The sequence below is a fragment of the Triticum dicoccoides genome, chromosome 2A, assembly GCF_002162155.2.
Source record: "Triticum dicoccoides isolate Atlit2015 ecotype Zavitan chromosome 2A, WEW_v2.0, whole genome shotgun sequence".
Classification (NCBI taxonomy): Eukaryota; Viridiplantae; Streptophyta; class Magnoliopsida; order Poales; family Poaceae; genus Triticum; species Triticum dicoccoides.
This window is the reverse complement of record NC_041382.1, coordinates 120312199-120338337: the sequence shown is the minus strand read 5'-3', so window position 1 is coordinate 120338337 and position 26139 is coordinate 120312199. Positions and strand designations below refer to the sequence as shown.

At 43.8% G+C, this 26139-nt stretch overlaps 4 protein-coding genes across 7 annotated transcripts in view; 2 read left to right on the top strand and 2 right to left on the bottom strand.

Annotated features, from left to right (window-relative positions):
- Positions 1-4829: 4829 nt before the first annotated feature.
- LOC119353731 (mitochondrial import inner membrane translocase subunit TIM44-2-like) lies at positions 4830-10986 on the bottom strand. Its single transcript, XM_037620390.1, has 14 exons — positions 10668-10986; positions 9682-9788; positions 9388-9462; positions 9176-9251; positions 8508-8552; positions 8011-8421; positions 7834-7935; positions 7685-7749; positions 7373-7441; positions 7229-7301; positions 6613-6717; positions 6324-6395; positions 6168-6230; positions 4830-5332 (listed from the first exon to the last, which is right to left on the bottom strand). The coding sequence occupies exons 1-14, from the start codon at positions 10728-10730 to the stop codon at positions 5198-5200; spliced, it is 1461 nt and encodes a 486-aa protein (XP_037476287.1). The 5' UTR covers positions 10731-10986; the 3' UTR covers positions 4830-5197.
- A 2326-nt stretch (positions 10987-13312) lies between these two features.
- Positions 13313-17534, bottom strand: LOC119353730 (50S ribosomal protein L7/L12-like). Of its 3 annotated transcripts, none has more exons than XM_037620389.1 (2): positions 17002-17534; positions 13313-13330 (listed from the first exon to the last, which is right to left on the bottom strand). In XM_037620389.1, exon 1 carries the CDS (start codon positions 17502-17504, stop codon positions 17016-17018), a length of 489 nt encoding a protein of 162 aa, XP_037476286.1. In that variant the 5' UTR covers positions 17505-17534; the 3' UTR covers positions 13313-13330; positions 17002-17015. The 3 variants fall into 3 exon arrangements, with proteins under 3 accessions (XP_037476286.1, XP_037476285.1, XP_037476284.1); XM_037620388.1 differs by lacking the exon at positions 13313-13330 and adding an exon at positions 14090-14291; XM_037620387.1 differs by lacking the exon at positions 13313-13330 and adding an exon at positions 15535-15844.
- Positions 17535-17780: 246 nt separating this feature from the next.
- LOC119353729 (apoptotic chromatin condensation inducer in the nucleus-like) lies at positions 17781-22664 on the top strand. Of its 2 annotated transcripts, none has more exons than XM_037620386.1 (6): positions 17781-17848; positions 18152-18230; positions 18901-20555; positions 20969-21157; positions 21247-21398; positions 21775-22664. In XM_037620386.1, the coding sequence occupies exons 3-6, from the start codon at positions 18917-18919 to the stop codon at positions 22249-22251; spliced, it is 2457 nt and encodes an 818-aa protein (XP_037476283.1). In that variant the 5' UTR covers positions 17781-17848; positions 18152-18230; positions 18901-18916; the 3' UTR covers positions 22252-22664. The 2 variants fall into 2 exon arrangements, with proteins under 2 accessions (XP_037476283.1, XP_037476282.1); XM_037620385.1 differs by having other exon boundaries at positions 17796-17984.
- Positions 22665-25809: 3145 nt separating this feature from the next.
- Positions 25810-26139, top strand: part of LOC119353728 — a 4392-nt gene continuing 4062 nt past the window's right edge. Inside the window, exon 1 of the mRNA XM_037620384.1 lies at positions 25810-26064. Within this exon, the coding sequence (XP_037476281.1) occupies positions 25961-26064 (104 nt within the window). The 5' untranslated portion in view covers positions 25810-25960. The remainder of the gene's footprint in view (positions 26065-26139) is intronic.

The following is a 26139-nucleotide window of genomic DNA, read 5'->3' as shown; positions in this document are numbered from 1 at the left end:
TGCAATCCGTCAAACCGCTCAGGTACTTGCTGTGGAAGGGGGTGGTTTCGGTATGGCCGGAGGGGACCCTCGGTCGCACGTCTCCGCTTCGCATCCACCAAACGTGCCCAATTTTTTTCCACGTGCTACTGTGCCCTAGCAGGGTACGCACGCAAAAATTTGTCCCGTTTCGAGTCCGTATGGATTTTCCACGATTTTCTGGGCCGAAAACCCATAAAATACTGCCCGGACGTGACGCAACGTGTGTTCGTTGTCGGATTTCATTCATTTTGGCCGTGGGGTGCCCGGGTGGGGCCCCACACGTGCTGGCAAAAGTTGGATGCAATCCGTCAAACCGCTCAAGTATTTATGAATCTTTTTAATTTAACAAATTCTTGTATTCATATATAACAAATTCATATATGTTAACAAATTCTTGTATTCATATATGTTAATGAATTCTTGTATTTTATTTGTTATATCTCACCTTTTTAATTCTTGTATTTTATTCATATATGTGAAAAAAATAAAAAATAAATTCTTGTATTCATATATTTTAATTTTGTTATTCATATATAAAACAAAAAATATAACAAATTATTGTATTCATATATGTTAATGAATTTAAAAATATTCTCTGATTTATAAATGTTAATGAATTTAATAATATTTTAGAAAATGTTAATGAATTAAAATATCTCACCTTTTTAATTTTTTTGTTTTTTATTTGTTGTATTTTTTATTTCAAAATTTCAATTTTTTCATCCACCGGCTTTACTATATGGACATATTTAAACAAAATCTGAACATTTCTAAAACACTTTATAAACATTTAGATACACTTTTTATTTTTTATTTTATGTGTTTTCATGATTTTTTTTATTCTACAATTTTTCGATAATTGCATACCTTATTCTGTGCTATGTATATTCGATGCAAATTTTTTAAATATATTGTGAACATTTTTATGCATGGGTTGGAAAATTTTCAATTTTTCTCAAAATAAGCGTTCAATATTTAGCTAATTTTGTTAACAAACTTTGAAGACAAATTTAAAGAAGACTCGAACAAACTAGATTGAACATAGAGATATTTTACATAGTCCATTCAACAATACCGAAACCAAATGAGTTTTTTCAACCTAAGCTATACATAGTTCATACTTAGAATATTTAAAAAAAACTACTACTCCTCGTCGCTAGCCAACAGATCGACGACCTCCGTGCCGTCACCGCTGTCACCCCTGCCGTCGTTGTCATCGTCGTCGCTGACCTGGGCTAACCACTCCCAGTCGATGACTTCGTCGTCCGACGACTCCGACGCCTCCGCCTCCGCCTGCGGGACCACTGGCGGAATCGCCGCCGCCGCCTGGATCGCTGCCGCCTGCTCGGCGGCCTCCCTTGCAGCCGCCGCTGTAGCCGCCGACGCGCGCAGGGCGACGAGGTAACCCGGCGTATCGTCGGGATCGCCGTCCTCCTGAAGAACCAACTGCTCCGGCGGCAGTTCCACCTCCGGCGGGGCGGGGGGATCGGCGGGCGCCGGCGCAGGTGGTGGAGGAGCCCGACGGCCGTGCGCTGCTGGACGGGGGCGCGGGACAAGAAGGCGGCGACGGTCGCCGATGAGGTCAGGCGTGACGCCGGACTCCGCCAGCCGGTACGCGCCGATGACGGCGGCGTAGTCTTTGCCGTCCCAGAACGCATGACGGCCGGCGATGTTGTTGCGGCCGCCGGTCCGCTTCTCCTCCGCGGTGGCGCCGGGCCCGCGCGTCGTGTAGCCGTCCTTGTCGAGTTTCCAGTCGTGCGGAAGACGGCAACCCGGCGGCACGAGGATCCCGAATCGGTAAAGCTCCTCCGTCTCCGGCGTGCTCAGGCTCGACGGCCACGCGCTGGGTCCGTCGTCGCCGCCGGTGCCAGAGCTGCTGCCGCCGTGGAACGACATGTCGTCGGCGGCCTTTTGGGAGGTGGAGACGGGAGAGGAGCGGTGTTTGCGGCGACGGGCGGGGAGGAGCGGTGTTTGCGGCGACGGGCGGACGGGGGTGAGATTTATAGGGAGACGGCGGGGCAGCGGGCGGACGGGTGGTTGGGCTATCAATTCGAGGCAGTCGAGGGCGGCGGCGCGGCAGACGAGGGGACGGGGCGGCGGGGCGGCAGACGAGGGGACGGACGGGACGGGGCGGCGGGCCGCAGTTCACGCGCCACGACGCGCTTTCACCGGGCGACGCGCGGTTTGACCACCTACGCGCTTGACCACCGACGCGGTAAAAATAACGTACGTCGCCACAGGAAAAAAAAGCGTACACGTACGTACGTCGACGGGCCGCGCGGGTACGTCGCGGGGGCGGGACTGGGGGAGGGGCAGGGGCAATGACCATCCTACCATTTTTTAAGTTTTCAGACAAAGGGGTATAGAACGATATGGACCGTTGATGTTTCCAGGGATTATACTGAAGAAGAAGTGTTCTTTTTATTATCTAACAAGTGGTATACAGAGTCAAGTTCGTAGACTGAAAAGCGAGAGGATTAGGGTTGCACGTCTGTGCGCCACCGCCAGTCGCCGAGATCGACTGGTTTTTTCGCTGCAGCCTTTGCTTATCCGAGACCGACAGGAGTTCAAGAGGATTCGCTGGCGATCCGTCCGACCACAAGTCCCGCCATGTTGCCGTTGCTGTCAAATCGCAAGTCGCCGAGTTCCAGTGCTGCTCCACGTATTGCATCAGCTCCGAGGCAGCCGCTGTTCCGCTACTGGTGTTCCATCGCGGCCACCTCTTCCTGTCCACGTACGGGATCAAGTCCCGACCAGGTTACGTTGTTGCTGCCGTTGCTTCACATCAATTGATCCAAGCAGTACCATTACTTCTCACGTGAAGACAGGAAGACAAAAGTTAATTTATCTGCGATTTTGTTTTGTCTACTGCTCCACGTCCAAGCCTACGCTGCTACTAGTACATCAACCAAAGTTGCTTTTGCTCACAAAGGTTGCTGTTGCTACTACTCCACGTGGGATCACCAGGCTCAAGTCTTGAGGTGCAAACCTAATTTGATCTAATCTGCTACTTCCTCTGTAAATTAATATAAAAGCGTTTAGATTACTATTTTAGTATTCTAAACACTCTTATATTAGTTTACGGAGGGAGTACTAGTATTACTTTACGTGAGGCTAGTACTGCTAGTTTTGTTCTTCGTTCATCTACTACGTCCACTGTCTAATACTATCAGGTGCTATTTACTCTGATCTTTGCTCCGCAAATTAAATTCTGTCAGGAATTTTTCTTCGGCTTGTACTACTTGTGTTCATCGATTTACTACCCTTTTCGCTGTTGGATCATGACACAAAGTTTACCCTATGACAAGTCGAGATGTGAGCGTTGTTGGCACACGCCGATTATCAAGATGCACTCAGTATTTTTCTTCAAGGTGAAGTTTTGGGGATTATGGTCCGTCGGGATAATGGATGCAATACTGCTGCAGTTATTTGAAGAACACAATTCAGTTATCAAGAAAAAAAAGGGTATGAAGGAGGTAATTATCAAGCCTGTTGGTAGCCATCATATACTCTATTCTCTTCATTGTATTTTGCTGTTATGCATGTGAAGGTTTTATTTGATATTCATGTTCGTGACGAGAATCAGTTGAGGTGCAAGAAGGAGATTGATTTGTTTCTGCTAGATACTACAACATTTAGCACTGTTAAGTTTCAAGTGCAATTCAGTTGTCTTTGCTCTTTCAAGAGGGGTCTATTGCAGAGTTGAAACTCCGTTGTATGTTAAGATGGTTCCTTCATCCAACAGTTGTTCTACAAGGGCAGTTTATGACCATGTCATGGATTTTTCATTAACCACTACAAGTCGGCAGTTTTTGGGTGCACGCGATGTTGTCCGTACCATATGCTCTTGCATGAGTATTGTTTGCCGAGGTGTGTGGTTTCAGTTTTGAAGCACGTTCAAATTCCATGAGATGAGTTCTTCACAATGCGATGTGCATCAAGATGTTGCACTAGCTATGCGCTCGTTCAGGCACCACTGGAGATATGATGACTTATGTCATTTGATGATTGAGCAGTTTCAGTTTTTTGAGGTCAGTGGCACAGAGTCAGACTTTTATTGGGAGACCAAGTTTTGTTAGTCTGTTTTGTTGATAGCTGTGCTATTTTCTGGACGACCTACCGATTGATTTGCTTAATATGACTTCATGAGAAGTTTATTAGTCCTAAATGGACGTTTCCAGGCACAAGGTTTACTTGTGATGACTTTAATTGAGGAGTTGATGCTATCTATGATTATTGTAAGGGATTTCGTCTCAAGGTGGAGTGTTATTTTATTGTGTTCCGAATCCCATACAAGTGTTGTACTACAGATGGAGTCTTACCGGACTATGGCATGCCAACCGTGCTAGACGTAGCATGACTATAACTCTATTTCGTGTCCACCAAGAAGAGAGTTGTTTGCCACTTTATATAGTACCAGCTAGTCATAGAATAGATGAGAGAAAGATCTCCACCAGATTAGCACGTAGAGGGTTTGTCCTCTCATGTAATGTAATACTCCTCCCAATTATCGTGATACGCCGCTGTGCGTTCCATGGTTTTCTCCCGCAAGGGTTTTCACGTAAAAATCCGTGTCTCTGTCTTGTTTATTTCTCTTTATTATCTAACAATATCAAACTACTGAAGCAACAGTACAAGCGACGAAATGAAACGTCTCTGAACTTCAACGCTACTTGGAAACAAAATGTCTTTTATTCCAACAATTGGTTAAGTTAGAATTGCAAAACCTCTCACCAGCAGCCAACAAGATGGCACTCACCAACCGAACGCTAGCATAGTTGCAAATTTAACGATAGAGTACTCAAATGTGGTTCCTCTCCTTCAAAAATTATTACTCACCAGCAACATTGTTTGCCAGCGAAAAGAGTAAACTGCATTTTTGTTTGGTGCCTCGAGCTTTTCCAACTCAGAACAAGAACAATCAGCACTACAACCGTTCTCAGCCAACTTGCTAAAAGGGGGAGCTGATTTTACGAATGTCGTACACATTAGATACACATCACCAAACAAAATGGGGCAAGAAGCAGGGAGACTGGCTGTCAGTATTTAAAACTAGAGAAACAACTTATGGAAAATTGCCTGCATAGTTTGTCGAGCGGTCAGCCTTGGAACATTTAGGTTCTTCCATTCCGAACGGCAACGCACCAGTGGAATGAAGAAAGAGCAAAGTGCTACTCTATATAAGGGCCTTAACACCAAGTTGATGCATCTCACGCAACCGCCAAACTGCGTAGTAGGATTCTTCTTCTGGCAACTCATCGCTGTCCATGAGTTGCATTGCCCATTGATAGTAGACGGTTCGAATTGAATCCTGGCATAATTCAAGACAAAAACGGGTGCATCACTTCATCTATCAACAGAAACGGACTAGGCTGTCGCCACATATTAAGACTTAAGAGAAACTAATAAGAGCACTTCATATGCCTTGAACACTTTGAATTGTTTGAGTGCAGCCCGATCATGTGTGACTTGTGCTAATATAGACTTCCGAGCATCCACATATTAGAATAAATGAAAACTTAAGCCTACCACATACTCAACAAATTGCTTGCGCCTATAAAGCTAGCACTAGCTCGAAAATTGAAAGAAACGTCTATGAAATGAAGTACTAGTCAGGTCCAAGTTCAAGTTATGGAGACATCATGAAACTATTTCACCTAGACAACTCTAGTGACACGATTTGCTCTCTAGCCTTGTTAATAATAGTTAGTTGCACATACTCAGGCATTACAGGAGATATTCAACAAACTGCTAGCGACTATAACATCAAATTCTAATCAGGTCAAAGTTCAAGTTTTGGAGCTAACATGAAGCTATTTCACCTAGACAACTCTAGTTACATGGCATGATTTACTCTGTAAGCTTGACAATAATACTAGTTAAAAAGATTGTACACACTCAGGCATTCCAGGAGATGTTGCCTCTGTCATATACTTAAATGCAATAAAAGGTCGCTAACCACTAACTGAGAAAAAAAAATCCATGCACAAGTAAATTCAATCAAGCATGTTAGTTAGCATAATACGAATGCTAAAGGGCGGCGTCTTCTGAGTTAGCAATGGTGTTACCTTCTATGAGCTTACCACACATAAAAAATACATACAAACAAAGTGCACAGCTACATATGGCCCTAGTAAATAGCCTACCTGTCCTCCTTCTGTTACTTGTCCTTCTTTATCACGAATACAATGAATCTCCTGTGTTCGGAACTGAAATGGAGTTTGGAAACAAGGATACACTGTAAGCAGAACACATAACAAGAATGAAAAAAACAATGAATCAATATGCCACTAGGCACTAACCATCACGAGAATGATGGGTGCTGATCCCAACATCTTTGTTTCCCTTACGTCAGCATCAGATATGTGAAGAATCTGCAAAGGCAGTAGAAATTCAGAAGAAGAAAAATGTTATTTTTATTTTACAAAGAGAGGAGCTATTTTGCAGTTTTTTCTTAATATATTCCAGCTTAGGAGCATCAAACTATAGTGTTGTGAAGAACATAGTTTGTACAAGTGAACTAAAATCTACAGAGGGGCTGACAACATTTACAAAGGAATCAAAGAAAAATATAGATAAACGTTGACCTACCTTGTGATCAAAAAACATGCCTTGTGATGCATATCCTTTCCTCTCTCCTTCGCATCGTTCAAGTATTTCCTTGGTGCAGTACTTTTTTAAAGTCTTCAGATCACCCTGAAATTATAACAAGTAACTTTGAGATAATAAAATCGCTATATATTTACCAATGTGCGCATTATTTCGTATGTAAATTAGACAACATGTAATGAATAGTTTGGCACCACTTTCTTCCATGCTTATACACATAATTAAAAAAACAGCTAACATGCTCCATCAATGGTTGGTGGAATCAAAATCTAAACAAGATTGCAAGCAGCAAAAAAGAGGCTTCCCTAGCATTCTCATCAACTTGTTTATGTGATTTGGGGTGTGTAGAAAGATATAAATCAAAAGATTGTCCAGAGCAAGGCAAAGAGCACCAAGGGGGTTGCCATGCTCATCCAGGGGAAAACTGGGCATAAATCATTCATTTGTTCAAACATTTGTGAGATTATCGCCATGAGGTAAGACTTGTTCTGGTAAATGTTTGTGACTTTCTTTCCAAGCTATATGAATAACAGAGCACCTAATTCTTTTCTCAAGAAAATGATGAGAGATTGTTTTTCCTTGGCTAGATGAAGGTTACCTTTGAATATGCGGTAAGAACAGGCTTGATCATTTCTTGAACATCACCAATAAAATCGGATAATGAAAAGGATCTGTGGGCAAAATGGTGGAATACAGTTCAGCAACATTCTGAAACTTCTCAAAGTAGAGTTGCATGTCTTACGGGTCACGTCGCCGAATTTCCCTGAAAGATGCTGCAGTAGCGGTCTCTTCAAAAATAGTTTCATTAATACTGCATGGAAGGAGCAAAGACAAATCAATCAGATAATCAATAGATGCATTAAATATTACAAATGAAGAGAAAAGATATCAAGTGCTTTGCAACAACAGGAATAGATAATCACATTAGGTTTCAAGCCCTATTTATGCTAAAAGTGGAAGCACGGAGTTTAGAAAGAAAAAAGAAATGGGATAAAACAAATAGCATACAGTCAAGGTTGAACAAATAAAAGATTATAATGGAGTGCAATCATACTCTTGAATTTTCTGAACTACTGGATGGTCACTTGTCTCCCATCGTTCTCGGACATCCTCAGCTACCTGCATTTGTAAGTACACAACATAAAAGTGAAAACACATGACCCACAGTTTTAATTAAAAAAAACTGTGGTTTTCTGATGGTACCTCTTGTCCCTTTGTTACGACAGGTTTGGTGTACTCGTTCACCTTTGTCACGACAGGTTTGGTGTACTCGTTCACCCTCTTATAGACTGGATGACCTCGCATCTTTACACAGAGAAAATGTTTTAGATGGAAGACCGGTGTGAAAAAATAAGGAGGCGGAGTCTCCACTTATGATACCTTATTCTTGATTGCTTCCCATTTTTCACCCACCACTGACTTCTTTGTTGGTACAATAACTATATCAGTTCTTGTACTCTTCTCTACAGCTGCAGAATAAGCTTGCCTAATATGGTTTTTCTTTTTTCTGCTAGAGCTAGAGCTTAGTTCATCTTTGACAATTTCATATCCCTGCTTAGCTAAAGTTGAGACTCTTGTGTCCTTCAATTTTGCAAATGCACCAGACACAACTGGTGAAGCTGATGAAAATGTTGACCTTAATTTATCAAACAACATATAGGCACTTGTGGCATCTTGGGACTTGTCATCTGAGTGTGAGGACGCCTCAGTTTTCCCGTGATTTGAAGTTCCATGTGAACCATCTCTGAAGCTTGAAGTTTCTTCCTTTCCTAGTCCAAAGCTTTCCTTCACCTGTAATGATTTCCACTAAATAAATAAAAACTTCTCTGATGGAAAGCAAGATCCATATTGGATTACTGATATTCACTTAACACTACCTCTTCTGTAGCAGCAGACATTTTTTCTTTAACATTTGCAGTAACCTGCAAGAGAACAAAACAAAATTCTGAACATTGAAAAGAGAAAGAAATGAAAACATGTTTTGCAAGATCAAATGATTGTCTTTGAAGGCAATTGTGGCTGACAAGGTGGCAATGGGGATTACCCAGGCGGGTATTGGACTCACATCCCTGTCCCCGCGACAGCCCTCCCATGCCCATTCCCGTCCCCATACCCGCATGCGGGGATGAAAATCTTCCCATCCCCATCACCGTCCGGTTTTTTATCCCCATGGGGAAACCCATACACGCAATCAACAACAACCTTCGCTAGTATTTCAATATAAAAAACAACATTTCAGCATAATAAACAATATGTTGTGGCTAGGTTAGGGATTTCTTAGGGCTTTTGGGGCCAAAGGGACGGGATGGGTGGAAATTTGGGTGGGTAAGGGCGGGAATTACCTTGGGTCTACTAATTTCAGAGCCCGCATATAAGGCCTTCACGGGTAAGGCGGGTAATATCCCATCCCTGTCTTGCGCGCTGGGTAAGGTATTTGACCCACCAGCTTCCCCGTGGGCATTAAAGCTAACACATCCCCGTCCACTAATAGAATAATTAACCACGGGGACGTGGGTAACAGTTAACCATTGCCAGATCCGCTTACCTTTTTGGATGTTGCCTCAGCTTCAGTCATAACATCTTCAACACTCTTGGAAATTGTCTCGGCTGTTTTCTGAGTTCTGCATAGGGCATTTTATAATATGTTCAAAGAAGCCTCTAAAATATATAGAACTTATTACATACAAAGGTTTCAATGAAGTGCTATATGTATACGACTTAAAATGAAAGAAGTGCAGTCTTTTTATCAACTTATACCTTACTTTGAGATCTTCCTTTACCACACCAAGTTTCTCACTGAACTCCTTCATAGATTTCTGGAATTCAGGATTACTGCAGTTGAAACATTGAAGTAATAAAGAAAAATGCAAAGAAAAGAGCAGTGTTGACAAGCATAATGGCTCATCATGGTTGTACATAACCAAAGGCGCAAGTACAGTAAGTACATACCATGCTAGCCACAAGTACAGTATGTGTTAAGCATGCTGCTAAAATAATTAAATTTTCCTTTTAATTTTGGTGGCGGTGAAGACCATAGAGAGTAAAGCATACCTCTTAGCCTCACCCTTCAGCTGCTTTGAGAACTCGTTGAACACACTTAGATTCCGATTATTCAGATGCCTATATCCAGTAACGGCTTGCACATTGGCAGTCGTTGCCTATACCACGTTAAAGAATAGATGGCAGTCAGTTAACCACATGCAATAATATAGAGCGATGAATACAGTATGAAATAGAGTGTGCAGGAAACAGAATCCAGAAACATTCTATATTGACTACATTTCATATTGGAGAACAAAGACACGGAACTATTTTCAGACTTCTACATCAGATTAATTACTTATTCCTTTGCTACCGCACCATAGAAAATACTCTGGTATGAAGCCTTAATCAAATGAGATTCCACACACAGGTACTATTTAACTATGCACATATGAATGTGACATGAACAACAAGAAACAAGGTTCCTCTGTTTCCCTTTTCGTTTTTGTTGAAACCATAAATAAATAATCGTAAGTCTTTTGCCTCCCTGACAACTTTAGTCCGTAGTGGTAACTATAACCCTTGATGATCCTATAGACACATCAGGCTATACTCCATCAGTTCTGAACTAACAATGCCAAGAATCGCAAGCTGGAGGTTGGAAGGACATGTGCTTCATCTAAAAGCAGCATCCTTGTTGATCATCCCAGCGTTCTCTATTCAGCGATCACATAAAGAATATTGCACACAGCTCAACACTACCTTCTGATGTGTACAACATCAACTGAAAGATCACAATCAATTAGAATGAATACTGGCAACAAATATGCACTAAAACCACAACCTCGATCTCATCCAAACACTCTCCCATATATTTCTCCAATACACTGAGGCTACAATTTTTGCCCCACTCCAGCACTCCCCCTCCCATGCCTCCACCACGGACATGCAATTAGAACGGAACAAACCGAGCATATTATGCGAAAAACCTTCGCTAGAACCCCAATCTACTTTCCCCTCGCTCAATCCAATGCCCCTAGGAGAATCGAACTCACCAATCGCAGCGCGGCCACCGACGAGGGCCGCCTCAGAGCACGCAGCAGCGTCGAGGTCGCCATCCCTGAAGCAATCAGCGGGTCACCGCGACGGAGTGGTAGGATCCCGGCGGCCTCTTGGAACGGCGGCGGCGGCGGCTCGCCGGAGGTGGAGGGGGCAGGGAGGGGGGATACGAGGAAGTGGGGCCAGAGGCTGGAGGCGGAGAGGCGCGCCGGGGAGGTGGAGGAGCGGCGCTGCTGGCTGCTGGCCCCGGCCGCCGCGGCTGCTAGGGTCTGGGGAGAGGCGGAAGAGAGAGGGAGAAGGTTTGAAGGAAGGAGAAAAGAAGTCGAGGCTGTGGACCGGATTGTAAATAATGAAAGTTGCGCGTTTCCTCGTAACGCCACGAGGTAAATTGCTCACCGGACGAGAGGGGGTTAATCGTACTAACGGATTGTTAATTAACACGTCGGATTGTATTGCTAGGGAGCAGGATGATATTTTCTTGGGGCAAAAGAAAGCCCTCGTCCACGGCTTTGAATTTACTCTCCTGATATTAGTTGTTTGCTCACGGGAAATAAAATAAGAATAAATGACCCCTCAAAAAAAGAATAAATGACTTGTTCCACAAGTATTTTTTTTTCATTTACAAACATTTATTAAAAGAGGACCCGGCCGAGCAAGTACAAGGGAGTACAAGGAAGAGATGATTACGACATATCACATCAAGAACAACACAAGATCTACAAGGATAGAATGATCATAGGTTGTTATCGCAGATCCCGCTCGCCCAATCAACATGAGGGAGAACTACAACTTTCATGTTCGACTGACCAAGCAAGGCAAGAGTGCTTTGAGCTTGGGTGTCTCATTGCCATCGGACAACACCCCTCAAAGAGGGGGGGGGGTGTCGAAAGGCAGGTGGGCAATCAAGATATTGAATGAATCGTGCCATCACATAACAGAAAAAAAGTTGCGACAAAATTGACATGGTGGACACCCTCTGAAGCTTCTAGGAGTCAGTTGGCACTCTTCATTGTGATACTTTGGGAGTTAAAAAGAGTTTAGGTCATGCCACTAATTGAAAAAGATCACCAACAAAGCTTAAGTTGTGGAAAGAAAAGCTTATGAACAAAATTAGAAGACTAGTGCTCATCGATATGGTGCTGACCTTCTCGACAACTTACTTCCTGACTAGTTTGGTCCTCAACGCGTGGGCGGGCGAAAAGGTTGATAGATTCATGTGAGGATTCCTCGAGGCCGGAGATGAAGAAGCTCACGTGAAAAAATGCATGATCAACTCGAGGCGTATGTGTTCATCGAAAACTATGGGACAAGTTAAGATCAAAGATCTGTCATGCTTTGTAAGAGCTTCACGACTAAGGTGGCTCTAGTCTGAATGGAAGACTCAACCAGACCTTGGAGAGGTTCCCCGGTTCCTTGTGATCACACGAGCAGAGTCATGTTTGCTACCTGCACAAGTATCACGATCGGTGATGGTAACAAGGCCGAGTTCTGGCAAGATGATTAGGTGGATGGCCTCTCTCCGGCCTAGGTGGTGTGCTTGCTTTTCAATCTATCAAAGAAGAAACCCATTTTTCTATCAAGGATGCTATGGACAATGGCTTCTGGATGAGGGGTGACAGGGCGAAGGTGTCCCGATCTTTCGATGAGAAGATAACTATTGATTCAGTGGAGTCGACTTTGACGACTTGACTACAAGCGTGCAATGATGTTGCACCTTAGCAATTGCTAAACCAATCTCCTAAAGGTTACTAACGATGCTAGAAGCACGAATAGATTGATCATGAAGGTCAGAGTCTACTTCCATTTGTGACGGATGGCGGACAAACTGCATACGAGGGACTGGCCTACTGGACCCATGTGCAAATTCTGCAATCAACACCACGAGTTGCCGGTCCATCTACTGCTCCTTTGCCTGTTTGCCCCACATTTTGTTTTTTTTTCCCAAGTTCTTGCCATGAGGTGGCAACAATTGGAGCCTCGACCATGACCATAGGGGAGTGGCGGAGAGGACTGCGGCGGCTAACGCCCAAAGCCAAGAGAAAATATCATCTTGTCGATAGTGTGCTATGCTGCATGGCACCCCTAGAAAGAGTGAAACCTAAGAACCTTTGGTAGAAAACCATCCTTGGCGATTACGGTGGTAAAGTTGATTGTAGATGACTTACGCCTCTAGAAGGAGATGAGCGAGATATATACTACCTTGGAGGGCAGGGTCTGCCCTTCCTTATTTATGTTTTCTCCCTTCCTTTTATTTCTATCCCTAGCTATCCTTAGCCATCGTACATTTTTCTCCTACTATCGATGAAGGCTCTTGCCCGCTTTATAAATAAAGCAAACACCACCACAAAACAAATCTCTTTCAGAAAACTAGAAGTTCACAACAACGAATATAAAAGAAAGCACAAAAAGAAAAAGAGCTAGTTCCTACATGACGACGAAACAAAATAAAAGATACCGATTGAGGGTAACAACAACACAAGAAAGACACGTCTCAAAGAGAATAAGTAACCATAAAAAGGCGTGTAATAAGCTCCTTGTGCTTGATCGTCAAGGGCTCCATGGCCGTCCATGCTCACGGGCTTCCATGGCGGAAAAAAGAACCCCACATAATTTGAATATAGCACCAATGGCACCTGTGAGGTGAGTATGCTCCTCCTGGCTACATAAAAAAAAGATAAGATGATACTCCTTTCGTCTCAAAATAAGTGGGACTGGGAGAGAAAGGAAAATTGCTCCACACACGACAGAGTGTGGGCGACCTATGCATGATAAACAATCCAACGGACGTTGCTCGGCTGTGGAGGAGATCCCCAGCTGGAATTTATCGTCGTGCACTGGTCGTCCAATTTACGTCGTCCACATAGCACCGCTCAAGAGAAATATATCCATGTCAAGAAAAGCATGTACGCATTCACCAAAGACAACTATTTTACTTCTAAAACTTTGTCACTTTTGAGTTGGTATCCCGACTAAAAAATCACCCCTAAAAAGTTCTATAATTTTCATAGACAGAATATCCATCCACCATGGCATATAGAAATCAAATTTTATTTCGATCTAAAGCAGTAGCTAGAAACAAAAATAAGATAAATTTAGTGTTCATGGTAGTGTTATGGACCGTATTCCTAGCCCAGTGTGAATTTGGTACTGTTCAATCACAACAAATCTTGTATTCAACTTTTTAAATCTGAAATTTTGTGTCATAATATAACTTTACCCTCATGGTAGAACATTTTTTGCGGATTCTTTTTATAACTACAATGGTATGATTTTTTTGGGTCGTGAGTACTGGGAGCATCCCGGTGACAAGTACAGGCCTAACTGATCACCTACTGGACCGCCTGTTTTCGATGAAATTCCAACATTTCAAACATACTGAAATCTCATACTTACAGTACATTATACAGACCATAATCCATCACCATTTTGTGCTTATTATATCCCATAACAAGTTTGTTTAACAAGGAACGCATGGCATTGGGATGTCAGAATCTTTTGCACTGCGATTTCACAAAGACAACAATACTTGATCATACTTGTAGATGTTCATGCCGTAGATATAAGACAGGTTGCATGCTGTTCCCCTGTTGGCTCCATCAGAGATATTTGATTTTGCAGCCCTGAAATCAGAGATGTTCGATTTTGCAACTCTGAATTTCAGTACGAAGGATACTATCGGATCACTATGTCTCAAAAACACATCTCTGATTCAGTATAGAGAATAGGAGCCGCAGGCAGCACCACGAAAAGAGAAAATCAAGTACAGCAGCACCACGAAAAGAGAAAATCAAGTACAGCAGCACCAACTAAAAAACTAGCCACCTAGAGATTTTTCATTCCAAACTGGCAAAAAAAATCCAACACAGATGAACAGCTACAGGTAGGCAATATTACCTAACATGATAAAAGCACAATGTCTAACCAGTTTCAATAGATTCTCAGTGAAAAGGAGCAAAAGCACAATGCTGCAAAAATAGCTGACCAGTTTTAATAGATTCCCAGTGAAAGGAGACCTCAAACGACGGCAGATTAGCTTGTAAAAGCCGGTGTCATGGATCAAACATAGCTGGCACACACGCTCTCAGGATTAACATAGCAAACCTTTGGGCTTAGCGCCATGCTCACATGATAATGTTGATGCTAAGTGATCTAAGACAAGCAAACTTTTGCTAATTTCCAAGGTTTGACATCCAGAAATTACTTTACATCAACAGATTGGCAGCTCAATTTTTGCTGCCGAGATTATGTAACTTAAAAGTACCCACACACTAGCCCCTACTTAAGCATAAGCAATGATATGCCACTGAGATAATCATTGTAGTAATATAAGAAGTTTGAACAGCAAAAATTCTAATCTCATTAAACGCTCTTAATTTAGAGGTTTCATAAAGCACACTATGAATTTACAAAACATGCCACAAGGCCTAGTTCTCCATGCTGTTCATACAAGTTAGTCGACAGTTGATTCCCATACATATCGACATACAAAAAGTATGTCCGTGTCTATGGAATCAACTGTAACAAAATCACCTTTGAAGATTGAACTAGTGGACGGCTGAATCTACGAATTCTTTTGTTTTGTAAAAAAAAACCTGATAGGCTGTCTAGCTTCTAGACCCAATAGTTATCATCCAGCATCAAAATGATGCAAATACTTAAAATACTCACCTTGTAGCAGAATAATAATACAACTAAAACTCTTACAAGGCCATGTCAATGCTAAGTGGTCTAAAACATGCAATTTTTTTGCTAATTTCCAAGACCATGTAGCTTAAATAATCACCCACCAGGCCCCTACTTTGAGCATAGACATGCCATTGAAATAACCATTCTACCAATAGAACGTTTGAACAGCAGAAGGCCTAATCTCATTCAACATTCTTAATTTCGAGCTTTTATAAAGCACACTATGGGATTTACAAGAAATGGCACAAGGTTTGGTTCTCCATGTTCATACAACTTATTCAAGAAACTTGATTTCCCTAGATAACGACACACAAAAACTATGTTCGTTTCTACGAAACCAACTGTAAGAAAATCAGATTTGAAGGTTCAACTAGTGAATGCTTGAAGGTATCAACTATTTTGCTTTGTATAAGCTCCCTGATATGCTGATACATACACCATGAAATATGGTCCGCATACCAGCTTCTAGACCTGACAGTGTATCATCCTGCACCAAAATGATGCAGATGCTTCAAATACTTGCCTTGTAGCAGAATAAGAACACAACCAAACTCTTACGAAGGAAAACTTCATATATCTACATTCTAGGGAAACATTTTCAGTTAGCCATTACTAACTACTAAATCCCTTGCCTTTCAGGTTAATTCAATAAGACAACGGCTAATGACTTAGCATTCGATCTTTAACTTCTTCCACGCCGATACTCTATAGCGCGTCAACACCTATAAAGTGGCAAACACATATAAAGGGATAAACATTTCAAGATCAAAATAAGTGGTCAACAAGACCTTTATCAATTATATATCATCTTCATGATTACAATCTCTTGCTTTATTGTGTCACAGTAGAACCGTCATATAAGCCATGGGTCTTTGGACTGATTATTCAAACAGTTCACAAATGCTAAATTTCAGATACTGGCCATGGCATCAGATGTCTTAGATTCAAGTGCGCTACTACAAAACTTCGCTACCCATACCTCCATCTCCAATCAAAGCCCATCCGTTAAACAAACAACACATCTCAGTTTCATGGGAAAATAATCATGCAAAGTATATGAACTTCACCTTCACAAACATCAATTTCAAGCAAGTGAGCACATCTTGTCCATCCAGACGAATCTATGCTTCGTCCTCACCAATGTGCTCATGATAATGTTTCATGTACTTCGACATAGAATCGATGCCATCTCATATTGGCATCATTCCAGATCAACAAATAACTGAAACTAGCATATTCTAACCACCAGATACAGTAATGCCAACAAGAATGGCATCCCAGCTACGGTAATGGCAACAAGAATGACATCCCAGTTACAGTAATGCCAACAAGAATGGCATCCCAGCTACAGTAATGCCAGCATCTTTGTATACTTTCACACTAGTCAATGTAGCTATTGAAATGTTTAATCCAGACCAGTAGGATAGAGCACACCACACCAACACCTTATTGCGTGATCCAGGAAGATATATCAGTGATTATGCTTGGAGGCTAGTCATAAGCTACAACAATGCAAGCAAACCCTACATCTTCTTATACCCCTACCTAATTGCTCCAATCCCAACAAACTCCAATTCAAAACAAATTAACGCACACATAAGAGTTGCATCCTCTAGGAACGGTAGGAATCGAAAATGGGGACACCTTACGGCTCTGGATCACTCGAGCGCAACGGCAGCTCCGGCGGCCTTGAGCTTGGCGGCGAGCGCCTCGGCCTCCTCCTTGGGCAGGCCCGCGCGCACGACGACCGGCGCCTTCTCCACCAGCTCCTTGGCCTCCTTGAGCCCCAGGTCCGTCATCGCGCGCACCTCCTTGATGATCTTGATCTTGGCCGCCGCGTCGTACTTCTCGATCTTGACGTCGAACGCCGTCTTCACCGCCGCGGCCTCCTCGGCCCCCGCCGACCCGGAGGCCGCGTCCCCGGCCGTGCCAGGACCTAATCCGGCAGCTGGGTTGGAGGTGAGCGAGAGGCGTAGCTTGAGGCGCATGAGGGCCGAGTAGTCATCCAGCTCGGCCGAGGAGAGCGCCAGGAGCTCGTCCGCGATGCGCGACAGCTTCGGGTCCTCGCCGCCGGCGGTCGCCGCCGCCGTGGAGAGGCGGCGGAGGCGGGGGATCAGCGGTGCGAATTTAGAGGAGAAGAGTGGCATTTCGGTAAATTTCGGGAATCGCGGGGTGGGCGGTAGGGTTTTGCCTCTTCCACGAGAGCATTATAGATAGATCACGAAAACGTAAAGGAAAAGTTCGTCCATTCACAACGAAAGCGTATTTTTGTAAAGGATGTGAGAGGCGTTTTCACCCATTCGCAACCCCACTTGTCAGCGACCATCGAGCATCCGCTGGCCGCTGCTCTTCCCGGATAGCAGCTGACCATATGACCCCACCAACAGCAAGGAGACACTCTGCAGCGCCAACACCATTCTCTTCCGTCTCCTCGCTGGCCGCGGCGCGACGGGGCAAAAGCAAAGCCCTCGTCGAATCGGCGCCGCGGCGGGTAGAATCACGGGTCCCGATCACGCGAAACTCGATTCCTCGCCCCGCCTCCTCCTCCCCCTCCCATGGAGTCGTAGTCTGCTAGATTCTCCCGCCCGCTCCCTTTTGCTGCGGTTTTTTGGGACTTTTTTTGCGAGGTTTTCGGCGCTCCTTTTTTTTGGGTTGTTTCCTTCCGGGGGGCGCGCGGTCTCCGCGGGTCCGCGGCGGCCGGTCCGTGCAGTCGCCGTCCCGTCGCGTGCTCTGCAAAATTCCAGTAGGGTTTTGTGGCTTGGGTTTTTGATCTGGTGCGCCTGCATGCCTGCAGGTTTCTGAATTTCGAGGCTCGCTGAAGGGCGATCTGCGGCCGGCACCGTTTGGGGATCTCGCTGCGCGGCCGTCGCGAGGTGAGCTCACGCGCCCGTCCACGCCTCCTAGGGTTTTGATGCGCCCGTGCGATTTGGACATTGCTCAGATGGTTAGGCATTAGCACGCTGGATTTGAGGGGGGTTTATGAAGGGTTTAGGCGTAGGTCTGTTCGGTGAGAGGAAATTATAGTGGCCATTGTCGTTTTTCGGTTCGGGTGTTTTTTGGGGTTTCGGTATGCTCTGGAGTAAATAAATTCTGTGGTTTCGGTATGCCGGCTGTGTGCATGAATGGCCTATGCAATTTTGTTTTATGGTGCATGAATGACCTATCCAGAATTTTCAGTTTTGAGGACTGCAATTGACAGTTTTTCACACTTATGACTTATCACACAGATGCACAGTGTGAAACCTTTTGTTTCTACATGGAGCACTTCACCTGACTATAATTTTACCCACCAATCGTCTGGTAGCTATATGTCTCTGAAGAATATCTTTGTTTAGCATGTAAACTGCTATTCTATCAGAGTTCCTACTCCCTAAAATGCAAAAACATATGCATTCATGTCTTCTGACAGTTTGCATAATTTGGTAACTGCAACTTAAGAAGGAAGCAGTTTCACTTGATAAATTGAAATTTGTTTACATTTTTGTTTCGTGATGCTGGTAAAAATTCATGTTTAATGGTGTAGCTGATTTCATGAGACTGCAGGATTTTTCCAGCCACAATGACGACGTATCCTGTGCTGAATGACCAGCCAATTGATCAGTGGAACTTTGCAGAACTGAAGGATGAGCTCTCTAGGAGGAACTTACCTACCGATGGCTTGAAGGATGATCTTGTGAAAAGGCTCTTTGAGGAACTTCAGGGTGATATACTTGGTGGAGAAGGGCCAGTTGGTGGATCTCCTCCCGATGATGATCTCAAAGAGGACGAAACCCCTGGTTCGGCTGATGCATCTGTTTGCCAGGCTGCGGTGGAACAAAATGTTGATGAAGGTCCTTCTCAGGTTGCAACCCTGGAAGGATATCCTGTTGGTTCTGTTACAGAGGCTAGTGAGAAAGGTGCCGATGCTACTACAGAGGTTATTCAGGATGCTCTAGTTAGTACCGAAGAAGTTAGTCAGACAACTCTTGTTGCGGAGGTTAGTGAGAAAAGTGCCGATGCTACTACAGAAGTTAGTCAGAATGCTGTAGTTAGTACCGAAGAAGATAGTCAGACAACTCTTGTTGCAGAGGCTAGTGAGAAAAGTGCCGATGCTACTACAGAAGTTAGTCAGGATGCTGTAGTTAGTAACGAAGAAGTTAGTCAGACAACTCTTGTTGCTGCTACTGAAGTTAGTGATGCTCCTCTTGTTGATATGGCAAAAGCTGATGAAATTTCTCCAAGTGACGCAGTGGCAACCAACGGAGATCACCTAGAATCAGCTCCAAGTGGCAGTAATATAGTGAAGGAAGCATCTCCACAAGCTGATCGTCATAGTGAGATTATTGCAGAGAAGGCTCCAGAAGAAGGCACCATCAAGAAAGTGATTGCTAATTATCTACCATGTGATGTTGCCAGTACTGATGTCAAGTTAGATGCAACTTCTGCTAAAGACAAGTTAGATGCTGATATTGTAGAGCAAGATGCAGTATCATCACCTCCAGATGCTAGTGCGTCACATGTTGATCCATTGGATGTTGATGCTGTTGCAGCTGCACCAGGACAAAATGCTGAGACCCTGATTCCTGTGATAGATTTGAGTGATAATGCTTTGATGAATGGCAAGGACCTCGAAGATTCTGGGCGCACAAACAGTACCTGCAAACCAACCGTGGCAGGGACAAATGACCAGGTAACTGAGGTCAATCCTGTTCTAGGTTCTCAAATCAAGTGTGTTCCGATTCCGCATGACAATATATCAACTAATGTAAAAGGTGACCTGAATGCTGACAATTCTGATTTGGAAATAGAGGTTAAGAGGGATATGGTCAAACCACCATGCAACATTCCCTCCGTAGGTGATGATTTGCAGGCATTGGACGATGACAAAGAGTTGTCTAAGAACGGGACCCCATTGCAAGAAATAGAATCTAAATCCAATATGATCTTGGACAAGAAAGAGGACAGTCCTGATGGCGCTTTTCCTGAAAAACTAAATTTAGACAGGAGCTCGATAGAGGAGGATGTGATGGAAAGTAAGCATGTTGATACCATTATCAGATCTGATGATCTTGGAGGAAAGACTGCGGTTACCTCAGACCATGAAGAGGTAAAAGAGGTGATCCTCTTTAATACTGTTGCCAATGATTCATCTGTGGAGACAATGGATATTGTTCATGAAGAGAAGCTAGTAACTTCATCTGAAAAGAGGAAACTTGAAGGTTTGTCTTCACCCCCCTACGCATACAGTGTTGGATCATTTCTTGTATACCTTTCCTATATGAATATCTTGAGCGTTTTTGTTTTCTTCATTAAAGTATATCATTTTCTGTGGCATTTTTTTATGTATCAGTATGTGTGTGCATGTGTAAAGTTCATTGTCCGCATTGCGTAATCTTTGTCATTGTGGATTTTCTGTCTTTGGTAAATCTTGCATGAAACAGTTGTACCTCATATATTCTGCTCTTGTACGGTTTTGGGAAATAGGACAATTTTTTTTTTGCAGTCCTTTAGTAAGATTTGTGGCCTTTGTTTTCACATTGTACATTCCTCAAATAAATTTGGTAACAATTTATCAATAGTTTAAATGGAGAAATCATGTCATGTTTTTGTTCTAACTCACTGTTAAATGCAGACCAAGAAGTTGTCGCGGATGAGCCCATCAAACGTCAGCGCCATGTGGATACTCTCAAAATTCCTAAGCAACAAACATCCAAACTAAGTAGCTCTGATTCTCCAAAGGTTGTGGTTCGGCCTGCTCTAAAACATTTTGTTGGCAGGTCTAATTCAACAGCAAGTGGAGGTTCTCACAAAGAGCGGATAGGTGAGGTTTCTCGGCTCTTTTAGTAAAGTAGATTCACTATTGCACTGTACATCATATCTAATTTTTCCCCTTCTGTATTCATTGTTCAGTGCCACTTCCTCAGAAGCCTGCAACAACTTCCTTGAGAGTTGACCGATTTGTGCGCCCATTTACTTTGAAAGCTGTGCAAGAGCTTCTTGGTAGAACTGGATCTGTTTGCAGCTTCTGGATGGATGATATCAAGACCCACTGCTATGTTACAGTATGTCGCTAACTTCATTGTCTTATTTTACCTGTGCGGAATATTGTTAGAGGTGCATTTCAGCATTTGTTTGCGCCTTCTATGACCTTTTCAGGCCTTCCCAAGTTTTGCCTTTCATGTGTTACAGCTAAAATTTGCTAAATGTTAACAACAATAGTTTGTGCTTTAGCCTGTCGTTGCTAACAAATATTCTGGTGCTTTTTTACGTGGCCCTGGTAGGGGTTAATTTTTGTTCTTGGTATTCCTCTGTATGAAGGATGCAAACCTGAGATGTTAGCATTGTCGTGCCTTATTATTGGTTCAAAGAATCTCGTGATGCATTATTTGATAACGTCATGGTGTTGACTTGCCTGCTTGTCCTATTTCTGATACACAGTACTCTTCAGTGGATGAAGCTATCGCTACCAGGAATGCTGTTTACAACCTCCAATGGCCCCTAAACAATGGCAGTTACTTAGCTGCCGAATTTGTTGATCCACTTGAGGTGAAGCTTAAAATCGAACACCCTCCCCCACTGCCACTGCCTACCAGCCTCGGCAAGGATACAACGCCAAATGCAGCAGCCATCCAACAAGCGGAGGCTAACCAAACCATGCTTCACCGTGGCGCTGGTGCCGCATGGGGTCTGTCACCTACTCCACAGCCTCATACAAAGTTGTATACCACATCTAACCCCAGGTCGGAAAGGGAGGTGCTTCCACCTTCTCCAAAGCAACCGGAAACAACTATCAAGACACTTGATGATCTCTTCAGGAGGACACAGGCCTCTCCGATGATCTACTACTTGCCCTTATCGGAGGAGGAGGTGGCAGCCAAGCTCGCAGCACGCCGCAGGCGAAATTGGAGACGGTAGGGGACTCAAACCTGCTGCTCGTGCCCGGTATGTTGGTGCCTTGCTCATCTCTTATTCAGGCACAACCGGCATGGCCAGCGGATTCTCTTCCCAATATCCGACCGTTGGTGTTGCAGCAGTTAACATGAAGGCTGTCGTTACTGCTTGTAATGGTTGGTGATATTTTGCGAAGCTTTGCACGGTCTTGGTCTTGGAACTCTTTTTTTTTTTTTGAAATTCTGGTCTTGGAACTCTTGATAACTGAGTAGTCGTATTGTAAATTGAGCTAGCTCTATTTTCGCTTGTCTGCCTAGCTGTTAACACGCACACGTGAATTTCCATCACCGACCCAGTCATCCTTTGGATCAGTTGGGCAATGTGCTGCGTGTATGTTCATAACCGTTGATGCTTACTATTCCTGCTGGTTGCTCTTGTTGCGGTATCAAGTTAGCATTTCTCATGTAATCGTGAGTTTCAGTCATGTATGGTTCTGAAATTTCTTTTTGAGGGAACTTGGTCTCTTTATTAACTACTCCCTCCGGAGGGAGTATAATGCTCAAATGTACAATGGCAGTGTCCCACGGCTGTAATAGCCACACATATCGACCACGATCGAGGGATATGACTACTGTAGCACTAGGTTTTTTTAGGGGGTATAAGCTAAATTGTATTGATCAAAAGTAGCATCGAGAGGAATACAAATTCGATCGTGGAGGGTGAACCAAACATGGCGCCCCTCTCCAAAGAATTCGCAAATTTAGCTAAACTATCTACATTTGTGTTCACAGCTCGCCCTTCAAAGTTGAATATATAGTTGTAGTTTGTTGCTTGGTGCTATATTTCCTTAATGATATGTCCATCTTTGAGTACTATGCAACAATGAAATTTTGAAGCAGCATCATTGGCGAGGCACAAGGGTTCACGACAGGTTATCGCTTCCGGCGCTGCAACCTTGTTAATTCCATGGATGGTAAGGGCCGAACAGCCAAGGAAAATGCCAGTTGCATCCCTGACATTGCTGCTGCAGAGCGCGCTATGCCATTGCGAGCTAGATTGGCGTTTGCATGGATCTTCGCATATCCTGGCGGAGGTGCCTTTGGTCTTTCAGCAGCAGCGACCCTAAGTGTAACTGGGTTTCTTACCACCTTTTGCAAGATTAACTTGAGGTCTGCTATGAACCAGTTGATGAAAAAGTGTGGCCGAAGGGTGTTGATAAACTTCCTCGTGGATAATCTGTCGTTTTGCCCACCAAATAGCCCATAGTGTCACCGAGAGCCTGACGAAGGATCCATTTGATAGTGTCTCAAACTCTCAATCATTGGAAACAACCATTGCCTCGCACTAGGCTCCGTTGTTTCATACAAGTGTTCCGCTAGCTCCCCATCGACGAGTGCCCAAACACACCTTGCCATTGTACATTCAAGAAGAGAATGCCTCAAAGAATACACAGCTCCACATAAATGCACATGTTCCGATGAGCTCTAACATCCTCCGTTGGCAGTGACTTCTTTGCTAGTCTCCAAAGAAACTTACGTATCTTCCCTGGGACTAGTGTTTTCCATAGCAACTTCCATGATGCCGCATCTCGGTCATTATTGGACGATCCAGAAGAACCATCTAGCCAAGCTTCTCTTCTTAACTTTGTTGCGTCTTGGTCATTACTATAGCACTAGGTAAGGGCTCGTCAACTGGCGGTCCTACGTGGGTTGCGGTCCACTAAGCACCCTTGTCGCTTTTTCGTAACCTGGAGCTATTCACGTCCAGAACCAGGAACAGTTCTGGGAATCTTCCCGAAAGTTTTTATCTTCTCTTTTTTTCCGCCTTTTCTCATTTTCTTGATTTTTGAGATTAATTCATGAACAATTTTTCAAAATACTTTTTCATATATGTGTTTTTATTAATTCAAAGATATTTTTAAAATTCGTGAATTGTCTTGAATTTGTGCACTTTCTAAATTTTGAGAATTGTTTTTGAATCCACAAATATTTTTCTGGATTCAATAAAGTTTTTCATATTTGTGAATTTTTTTCTTCTGAATTTGTGTTTTTCTTGAATTCAAGAACAAATTTTATATTCTTGAACATTATTATTCACAACTTTTTTGAATTCACGAACAAAATTTTAAGTCGTGACTATTTTCTAATTCATAGACAATATTCTATTATGCAAACAATTTTTCCAATTCATGAACAAATTTTAAATCCACGAACATTTTTTTGTTTCATGAACTTCTTTAATAATTAGAAGTATAAACACAACTTATTTTGTTTTTTAGAGCAATCCACAAAAATAGAGAAAGCACAAATTAATATGTGAAAAAGAAATGAAAGAAAAAGATGTCCCTGTCGGACACCCAACACGTGACTCGTTGGGATTGAGAGGGTGCCGTGTTCCTAACCAGGCCCATGAACGGGTCGATGTCCTGCAATAGGGGTGTTGCGCTCCTATGACGACCTGCTCCTGGGCCTGGACAAGGATTTTAAGAATAATGTTCCTTATTTTTAAAAAAATTCTCATGAATTTTAAAATAAAAAGACAAAAAAGGTAAAGAAAATATGAAAGGAATAGAGAAAGAAAGAACTGAAAGATAACTTGTAAGTCGACAAAGAAAAGCAGAAAAAACATAAGTGGGAGAAAGTTCGTTTTCCAGCAACCCACACGTGAAATAGAATACTGTTTCCCACTTCCCTCATCGATCTCTCTCATACACACACATCTCTGGCATTTCTCTCTCTCATCCCCACCATCACGCCACAAGTCCATTCATGTCCAGCTCTCGCATGCATAAAAGATAGGAGAGAGAAGGACTACATGTATCAGCTATAGCTATAGAGAGGGAGGCGACTAGAGACGATGTTTAGGAGAAGCATGATGCGGGGATACTGAGATCAACAATATCCAAGATACTGATCAGCCAGGTAAAGCAAAATGTTTGGTGTGCGAAAGGTTATATCATTGACAGATAGAGTTTGAAAAGGTACTATAGTGCCTAGGGAAAGGAGCACATGCTCGATGCCGCTGTACCAGCACTGCCAAGTGAGCACTCCCACAACGCCACGTCGCGGCCACACGTCGCCTCCTGCTCATCGACCCACACGCCAACACCAGCATGAGCCGACCAGGGGTTGACAAAACACATGGAGTAGATACCTTGCTGTCACACGGGCTTTGGCCCCGACAGCAGCAAGGAGGAGGTGGTTTCCCAGTGCAGGGTAGGGTAGGATTCGCCACTCGTGTCGCTTGCGCGGAGCGAAACAGAGTCGGTTAATTTTAGCAAGTAAGGTTGACGAACGCCTTTTAGGTGATTTACCAACTTCATTACAAGTGAGTTTGCAACCTGCAAAAGGGATTGTCCTCTCACTCAAAAAGCAAATCTTTTATTTTTTATAGGGGAGCAAATCTGTTATTTTAGTTTTTTTTTGCGAAAAATCTGTTATTTTAGTGGCAAAAACTTCACGAGTCATGTTGGGCCAAGAAAAGTACTCATTCACGGGCCACGGTGGGTCAGCCCAGTAATAGTCGTAACAGGAAAAGGCTCGTCCACTTCGCCGACTCTTTCTCTGTACACCCACGACGCAAGTTAGCTCTCTCCCCCTCTCCTCTCCACCCCGCATCCCCTTCCCCACGCACGCAAACGGCTTACCCCCGCCACGACCTCGCCGTCGCCTCGCCGCCACCGCGCACCGGGCAGCCAGGAATCCGCGACCGCCGCCCTTCGAATCGCCGCGATATGATGACCTCCCGGCGGGCCAGCGGCGGCAGCACCAGCAGCAGCTGCGCGCTCTGCGAGGGATCCAACCTCCCCTCCTGCTGCGCCGCGTGCGTCAACACGAGGTACGCCCCTCCGCCCCGCCCCGCCGCCCGTCCGTCCCCGATTCGATCGAAGCTCGCCCTCTCCCCTGCCTGACC

Bases quoted from the DNA above. Each gene is read 5' to 3' on its own strand.
- LOC119353731 (XM_037620390.1), bottom strand. From the start codon at position 10,730: ATGGCGACCTCGACGCTGCTGCGTGCTCTGAGGCGGCCCTCGTCGGTG. The intron at 8,422-8,507 runs GTAGTGTTAAGT...AAATCATTACAG, and splicing joins TGTCTGCTGCTACAGAAGAG to GTGAAGGAAAGCTTTGGACT. The intron at 7,750-7,833 runs GTACCATCAGAA...TTACAAATGCAG, and splicing joins TCGTAACAAAGGGACAAGAG to GTAGCTGAGGATGTCCGAGA.
- LOC119353730 (XM_037620389.1), bottom strand. From the start codon at position 17,504: ATGCCACTCTTCTCCTCTAAATTCGCACCGCTGATCCCCCGCCTCCGC.
- LOC119353729 (XM_037620386.1), top strand. From the start codon at position 18,917: ATGACGACGTATCCTGTGCTGAATGACCAGCCAATTGATCAGTGGAAC. The intron at 20,556-20,968 runs GTTTGTCTTCAC...TGTTAAATGCAG, and splicing joins TGAAAAGAGGAAACTTGAAG to ACCAAGAAGTTGTCGCGGAT. The intron at 21,158-21,246 runs GTGAGGTTTCTC...TTCATTGTTCAG, and splicing joins TTCTCACAAAGAGCGGATAG to TGCCACTTCCTCAGAAGCCT.